This window comes from Galeopterus variegatus, unplaced genomic scaffold, assembly GCF_000696425.1.
Source record: "Galeopterus variegatus unplaced genomic scaffold, G_variegatus-3.0.2 Scaffold4080, whole genome shotgun sequence".
In the NCBI taxonomy this organism is placed as follows: Eukaryota; Metazoa; Chordata; class Mammalia; order Dermoptera; family Cynocephalidae; genus Galeopterus; species Galeopterus variegatus.
Genome location: NW_007730191.1, coordinates 169,661 through 178,074, shown reverse-complemented (window position 1 = coordinate 178,074; position 8,414 = coordinate 169,661). Strand labels below are relative to the sequence as shown.

Genomic DNA, 8,414 nt, shown 5'->3' with positions numbered 1-8,414 from the left:
AGACCACAGTAGTCCATGATCCAATAGAGGGAGGGAACATTGCTAGGGCTACAAATTGAAGTTGAGGGGAGAGGGGGAGGGAGGTTGGGGGATAATTGGAAAGGGACAAAGGGTATAAAAGCAATTTCTAGTAATGGGTATGTCCCTAAAAGGAATCTGGTCACAACATCATGGGCAGGATGGCGGACAATCATCTTTGTAACTCACGAATATTTGAAATTAATTAATTATTTATTTGTTTAACTAATTAAAAAATAAATAAAATGCAGTCTGATTTCATTTAAACAAGGGAACGCTGTACATTAATTTTTAATTAGTTACTTTTCATTCATTTTTGTTACTAAGTCACTGACATTCTGATGACATTTCAGCATGTAACTCATTAGAAAAAATTATTAATTTTGCATTTTTCTTACAAAGTCAAAATGCAATATTTTACCATTTCAATGTGTAATCATATAAACAGCTTTTTAATTAGTTATTTTAACACTCTTTTCTCTTACTAAGTCTTTGAAGTGCAGTGCTCTCACTTCAACGGGTAAACGATATGAACAAATTACTGCTGTAAGAACAGAGGGAGCAAATGCATATGGAACGATGGGGACCATGAAGGGAACATACATGGTACATTGAGAGAGAGCTACAACATGGTGAAGTAGGGGAAGCACCGGAAGTAAGGGAAGTGCAATAAGTAAAGGGAAGTAAGAGAAAACCTCTCTGAGGAGGTAACATTAAAGCCATGAATGACCTGAGTGTTGAGGAGCTATTCCAGCAGCATAAAGAGGCCAGCGTGGATTGAAAAAAAAAAAAAAAAAAAAAAAAAACCCTGGGGTCCAGGGGGTTTAAATAACATTCCCAAAAGCCCTAGGAAAGAGTAGGGGAACAGACAAATCATAGGAACAGGTGTATTCTGAGTGGCTTGAAGTGGGGGCTTTGTCTTATTTGCCTTTTTATGCTCAGCACCTGGAACAGTACTGAACTAATAAGAGATCCTTGGTGAATGGGTGTGATATAAGGAACGACTGAGCCACAGGGTTCTAAGACCTAAGAAGGGAGGTAGAAACATACTGATGAAGACACCAGTAGGTATGGACATAGGTTTTTGTTTTTTTTTGTTTCCTTTTAGATGCAAATAGTTTCTCATAAGCAGCCTAAGGCCATCATAAGTATGAGAAGTTTAAAGAAACTTGGAGGGTAAAATTATTGGCTTCAATAACCACCAACTATTCCAAAATATCATCAAGAAAAGGTTTCAGCTCTTGACTTGTGTCAAGTACCCGTAAGTGAACCAATTAGTCTGGACAGGGAAATGGTATACCATGACTAGGTCAGCCAATGTCACGTACCCAACACTGTGGTCAGGAGCAAGGAGGAGGATTTGGAGGACAATGGGTAAGAGACCCATAGGACCTCTCAAAGCCCTCTGTTTTCTTTAGAGTTCTTTATTTTTATAGAGGTCAGTTACACATGGGATCTTCCTAACGCGAGGTTCCTGGAGCTATAAAATTTTACATGTGTGTCTCTAAAACTTGGGCTGCAGGTGAGAACACTACGTGCTTTAATGGCCACACATCAGTGTTTAAACAAGTCCTTGTACCACAAAAATCACTCAGGAGAAGTGGTCCAGTAGTCCTTGTACCACAAAAATCACTCAGGAGAAGTGGTCCAGTGCATGTCATTCCGCTTTACCACCTGCAGCATTGCCTTCAATTGGGCCTGCACTTCAGAAAGCTTCAGTCGGTTCAAACTGCCAGGATCATGCAATCGTTCATAGCAATGGACAGGGACAGGATAAATAACACGCTTCAGCTCCGTCAGGTTTGTTAAGTGCTGCAGAAGACTGGTGAGCGCACGCATTGTAATGGGGTTGGAGGTGAAGCTAAAGACACGGAGGTGGGAACAGTGGCTCAGGGCCGGAATGACAGCAGTGAGAGTGGAATCAGTCATCAGACAATTATCTATCTCTAGATGCTGCAGCGTGCCTGAGACACTCGCCAGCAGAGTCTGGAAGGCCTCAGAATGTTCCCAGGATATCTCGTTGTTGCAGAGACTCAGCAATCTTAGATGGGGGGCTGCAGGGCTCTGGGACAGGGCAGTGATGTCTCTGTTAGAAAGTCCACAGAAAGAGAGATACAATGCATCCAGCTGAGGTGGCAGGCATCTGTAGACAGAAAAAAGAAAGGTATTTCTGCACAATGAGGATTGGACCAGGACAAGGAGTCCTGAGTTGGAGGTATCTACCTACGGCTCCAGAATAAACTGATTTGCACATATGTTGCAACAGCAGTTAACAATGTGGGCTTTGGAATCAGACTCTAAGAAAGTTACTTTTACACTCTGAGATAAAGTTTTTAAAATCTTCAAAACATGCACAATAGCAACTATTATGTAGAGTTGTGGGAAAGATTAAGTGGAAAAAGTTTTAATGCACTTAATACTTACAATGTAAACAATGGTGGATTTAGTTTAGTTATTTGGTGGGGAGGGAACTGGGAAAGCAGTCCACTAAGGATTCCCTTTGACCAAAACCCAAATGACAAGTTCTCTATTCAGGGCCTAACGCTTGTGTAAAATACAGGAGCAAAATGATCTGACAGTATTAACTGTTCTGGCCAGACCATGATGAGGTGCATCAGTGCTACAGCATAAAACATTTCCCCCTCTGAACGTCTCCCCTTCCTCCCTAAAAGGCTGTAAACTCCAAGGGGAGAAGAATATGTCTTTTTCACCAATGTATCTACAGACTTATCATGGTGTCTGCACATGGTTGACTGACTGAATGAATAAGCACAGCTTACTTTTCTAGTTTCTCTAGCCTGGCCAGTTTCATATTCCCAGCAGTGGCCATGCTGAAGTGGAAGAAGAAATGTGTTATGAGGAGATTAGGAATATCCAAGAATGGTTGCTCTCCTGTCTTAACAATGGGGTGGTTGAGGGGATCCAGGTCTTCCCCAAGCTCCTCACCTGAGCAGTTTGTGAAGGCGATGTGTGTGGCAGTAAGACAAGCTGATCTCCTGAAGGGTGTCCATCTGCACAAGATGGGCAAGAAACGTCCCAAAGCTTCTCCTCATAAAAGATGTAAAAGGGATGTGAGACATACTAAGCCTGTGGAGGTGGGTCATCTGAGCCAAAAGTGGGGTGGCTTCATTCAGATAAATCTCATCCACTTCCAGGTGATCAATGCATCCCATATCCAGAAACTGCAGGACATATTCACGAACAGGCATTTTATCAATTTGCATATATCTGCAGCAGAGGTGCAAAGTCCCAAAGCTCTGCTCAACTTTACTCCGAAGTAAAGAAAGAAATCGCGCCGTTCTCCAGGTACCATCAAGGGAAACATCCACTAATAATTCCATGGATTTCCTGGATGACTGAGGCTCAGACTCTGAATTTACATTTCCGGGGCACCTAACTCTGTGTTGGGCTTCTTCTATTTTCATGATAGAGTGCGGAGAGTGAACACATGAACGAAAACAGTAAGGGAATGTGGTCCTGATCTCAGAGCATGTGGTCCTGCAGCCTGGATCCTGCCTTAAATCTAGAATCCTCAGTTTTGGCCCGCTGTAAGGAGAGGAGGAGACAGAATATCTGAGAGGTAGCTGATTTTAATACAACCCAGCAGGATCAATCAGGGGAAGCAGAAACAAAATCCCTTTATCCCTGGTCTTCATTCCATACACCATTTACCAACAAGTCTTTTTCCACAAAAATTTAGCATCTTTCTTTCTTTTCCCCACCTTTTTTTCTCTTCTGATAATTCCCAGCCTCAATGCCCATTTCCTTCTTCTATGTAATCATATCCCATAGGTAAATCTATTAATAGTATCCACAGTTCCTTCTATACCATAATCAACTCGGTAAGACATTAGAGTCCTTAATGTGACCCCAAACGTTCCACTGACTGCTTTACAGAGATCCTCAGGATTCACCAATAACTACTTTTCAAAGACGGTTAAGCCTTCTCCTACCCCAGGCTCCAGCATACCCTCCTGCTGACTCACTATGTCTCTATTATATATAGTCTTACCTAAAAGAAGAGAACTGGGCAGGAAGGATCTGCAGGCCATCAATCATGGCTTCCAAATTATCATATTGTGACTCCTGTACTCTCAATTTTCCTACGTGGAGACAGGGAAATGGCCAATTCCTCACCATTGCCTTCAGTACCTTCTTATGACCGCCCAAGAACGCAGCAGTGAGAAATTGAACAAACATGTCTCTTGGGAGCTCTTCAAGGGCATGGATAGCTGCAGGCTCATTACTCAGCAGACTTTTTGTAGCAAACTCTAGTAGTGTGGCTGGGGTCTTTTGGTCCATCTTTTTGAACCTGCTTCAGAGTGAAGAGGAGAATAAAACATGTATTTCTGCCACAAATGCATAACTTCAATCTAATCATAAGAAAACATCAGATGACCCCAAGTTGAGAGACATTCTACAAAATACCTGACCGGTATCTTCAAAACTGTGAGGCTCTGAAAGACCAGTGAAGACTGAGGGACTGTCAGCCTGGAGCAGAGTCGGCAGAAATGACAGTCAAATACAATGAGGTATCCTGAATGGGATCCTAGGATAGAAAAGGACATTATGTGATAACTGGTGAAATTCAAATAAATTCTGTATATTAGATATAGTAGTATTACATTGATAGTAATTTTTTTAGTTTCGGTAATTTTTCTATGGCTATATGAGATGTTAACATTAGGGAAATATGGACGCAGGCTCCCTGTACAATTTTTTCTGCAACTGTTCTGTAAGTCTAAGTTGTTTCAAAATACAGAATGAAAAACAGACAACATCAGTGGCTAAAGGGATGGTTATCTATAAACCACACTGTTTAACAGTTTAACCAGTTGAAACAAAGTTAGGGGGATGGATAGAAAGATGGATAAAGGTTCACAACAAATCGTTCATTACCACCAATTGTGAATATACCCCGTGCCCCCCACGTATAATTACAAAATCAAATTGCTTTAGAGAGGCCATTATAAGAAAGAAATGAAAGCAGTCATCTTCAACATGCAGCTGCTCTTCAGATGAGAAAATCATTTTTAAGCATAAAAGAAATGAAATACAATATAAAGGGAAATATCTACACAATTCAGTACTCACATTTAAAACCCTGACAAATCAAAAGTAACCACAAACAAAACGACGGTGCAAAGGAGAAGCATAACTTTTTGAAGAAGAGAGAAAGGCTGTCTGAAGAATTTGAGAGCACGCATGAACTGATTAGCCACGCAATTGAAGCTAATCACTCATGAGGCCTCATAGAGGGTGGGGTGGAAAGTGGACCACTGAACAGCTGGACTGCCTTTCCTACTAATCTGTAAACCTTGACCCTAGGTAATTTACGCCGAAATAGGTTTAATTTACAGAAAAGATATTGTTGTACTTAACCTAATTGGAAGAAGAAGAGTCAGAAAAAACTTGTGAAATGTCCAGGACCGCAGCTCTTGGAGTCCCTTTCTTCCTCTTAGGAGCTTGCCGCAAACAAGACCCCAGCCATGGTGGCCCCCATGTCTTAACCGTCAGTTTCTTCTCCAAGCGAAAGCATCCTGGAGAGGACTTGCATTGGCTAACCCTGGGTCACGTGACCTGCTTCGACCAATCAGCTTCATACTAGGAGGCGGGGCTTAAGGAACCACATTCCCTTCAGCTCGATGCTGGTGGAAAGATTCTGAGCACGTTCCTGCCCCACCGGCTAAGATCTTCCGGGAAAACTGTCACTGCCTGTGGTCTGGGCACTGCCTGGCCAGGGATTCTACCAGGCAGGGTCTCAAGCCCAGACAACTAAAGTCCAAATTTAGTGGACGTGTAGCAGGGGGTGATAACTTCAAAATGAGTAGGCACTTGATGACAAAAGGCTGGCAGGCAGTGGTGTCCCTGGTTCTCTGGTGGATTAAGAAGGGAATCGAGACCAGACCAAAGACAGGAATAATGTGTTCTGACCTCTGTGCAGTGAAGCCAGCATAGGACTTACACTTGTGCCTGACAAAGACAGCACGAAGGAGAAAACTTCCACCCATCAAATAATGGTGCTATCAATTGCAGGATATTTGTTTACATGTCCAATCCTCACCTCCCACTCCTGGTTCCACTTCTTCCCTATCTGGTTTTTATTTCTTTTACACAGCATTTACCACCTTTGGGATACAATTTATTTTACTCATATGCTGTCTTTGTTTTTTATTGTCTTGTCTCCCGTGGTGGAAAATACAAATTCCAGGAGGGCAATAATCTTTGTCCATTGCTCATTAATGTATTCTAAGTGCCCAGAGCAGTCCCTGGTTCAATGGATACTTGAATATTTGTGAAATGAATTAATGATTTTTTTCTCCAGCCACACTAGCCTCCTTTTGTTCCTCTAACACATACTCACCAAGCATACCCCTATCCTATTCCGAGTTTTCCTGTAACACTCCGCCCCCACATGTCCCTACAGCCACCTTCCTTATTTAATTCACATATATGCTCACCTTATTAGATGTGTCTTACGATTCCTCGTAACAATTACCATGCGATTGTGTCGTTTAGTTTTGCTGTTGTTTTCTTTCTTAAATGTTTCTTTCTTTTATTCTAATTACTATTAGAAGTAGTCCAGCTACGACTGTTTTAGTTTTTGCAATACAGCGTCATCTTTTAGTAGACGGGGTAACAGCATAAGGTATCTTAAGACTGATTCCGTAGCTTTAAACCTCAGGAGCTACATGAACATGGCCAGGAAAACTCTTCAGAGCTTTCGTTATCGATCTTTAAAATGGGAATAGTAATATTAATAGTAATGTCAATTTCATCAGACTGTTGATAGGGTTTCATTCCGATGATGTATATATAGAGCTTAGCAAAACACTTGAACTTATTGATAAGTGGATGATGATAATAATTGTCATTGGTCAAGTTATCAGGATTGAGGGTCAGGAGGTCTGGGTTTCTTCCCAGTGTCTATCTCTTGAACATATTTTGCGAATTCCAAGAAGTTGCCTTAAGCCTTAAACCACACTGCGCTTTAAATTGTGCTTCAGTCGAAAGGAACAATAAGCCTTGTCAATACTATTTATCAGAAGAATGTTAAAGACAGCATAAATCTTTAACTCATTATGAACTTGGTATTATTTTTAAATGGGTGATAGAGAGTTGAAGTGCTTAGGGTGTCCAGAAGAAAAGTAATTTCCAAAAGAAACCTAGGAAGGGATGATTAGAAAGCCTATCCTCCCTCCCTCGAAGGACAGGACACCAGCCCAACCTAATGTCAGATACTGCCTGGGGAACCCTGAACAGAAAGCAATTTTGAAAGGTGAGATTAGAGTGCCCCTTGTACTGAGGGCAGCCAGGCAGGGTAGGATGAGAAAGCACTTAACCCTGTCTCTAGGTGAATCATTGGTTGGTCAGAACAGCACAGAGACTTTTTAAAAGTAGAGTTTTAAGGTAGTGTTGCTCTTTTATGTTCCCTTCTCTCTTATATCCCCTAAAAGAATTTTAAAACAGACTTCTCTATTTAAAAAAAAAAAAATTTCAAAGGATATAATTTCTGGCATCTTGTATATTTATATGTGCTAAAATTACACTTTTTCTAAACCTTGGTGCTGCATATATAGTTTAATCAATTTATGGAACATGTTCAGCAGATGACTTATTTGGAAATTTAGGCCTCACTGAAAAAACAATATTAAATCTGATCAGAATTGTTCTTTGTAAGAAAAACTCTAATTTCATTTTTCAGTTTAAGTAAATTGTGTGAATGACTCATTATGACATCTTCCTTCTGAATCCTAATTCTAAGGTTAGTAGTGAGATAGTAAGAAAGACAGAAAGCTAAAAAAAGGGAACCCACTTTTCTGTCACAAAACTTTATTTCAGCATCTTTGCAATTTCAATAGGAGAGGAATGCACCATAGATGCAGGGTGGATTAGGAGATTTTTTAACTTTTTACTTCAAAATAACTGTAGATTTACATGCATTTGCAAGAAATATTGCATAGGGATCCAAGGTACATTTTATCCAATTTCCGCCAATGTTAGCATATTGTGAAGTTATAGTATAATATCAGAACCAGGATACTGACGCCAATGATATCCATTGATCTTATTAAGAATTTCCCAGTTTTACTTGAGTGTGTGTCTGTATGTGCGTGTTTATTTAGTTCTATGAAGTTCTATCACATGCACAGGTCCATGTATACACCACAATAGACAACGTAATGTACAGTTTTATAATCAAAATAATCCCTCGACTGGTGCCATTTTATTACCACACCCATCTCCTTCCCAGAACAATTCCCCATACCTACCTCCTGGAAACTACAAACTGTCTCCATTTCCAATATTTTGCCATTACAAAAATAAATAAATGGAATTGTATGTAATTTCAGGGATTGGCCTTTTTTTGTGTGTGTTTTTTACTCACCATATTT

At 40.6% G+C, this 8,414-nt stretch overlaps 1 protein-coding gene across 1 annotated transcript; it reads right to left on the bottom strand.

Moving 5' to 3' along the window:
- Positions 1–1,647: 1,647 nt before the first annotated feature.
- LOC103602279 (leucine-rich repeat-containing protein PRAME-like) lies at positions 1,648–4,320 on the bottom strand. Its single transcript, XM_008586691.1, has 3 exons — positions 4,031–4,320; positions 2,965–3,564; positions 1,648–2,161 (listed from the first exon to the last, which is right to left on the bottom strand). The coding sequence occupies exons 1-3, from the start codon at positions 4,318–4,320 to the stop codon at positions 1,648–1,650; spliced, it is 1,404 nt and encodes a 467-aa protein (XP_008584913.1).
- Positions 4,321–8,414: the final 4,094 nt, after the last annotated feature.

Excerpts from the sequence above, each read along its gene's own strand:
- LOC103602279 (XM_008586691.1), bottom strand. The coding sequence starts at position 4,320 with ATGGACCAAAAGACCCCAGCCACACTACTAGAGTTTGCTACAAAAAGT. Across the intron at positions 3,565-4,030 it reads GCCCAGTTCTCTTCTTTTAG|CGGGCCAAAACTGAGGATTC; the intron begins GTAAGACTATAT and ends CTCTCCTTACAG. Across the intron at positions 2,162-2,964 it reads CGCCTTCACAAACTGCTCAG|ATGCCTGCCACCTCAGCTGG; the intron begins GTGAGGAGCTTG and ends TTCTGTCTACAG.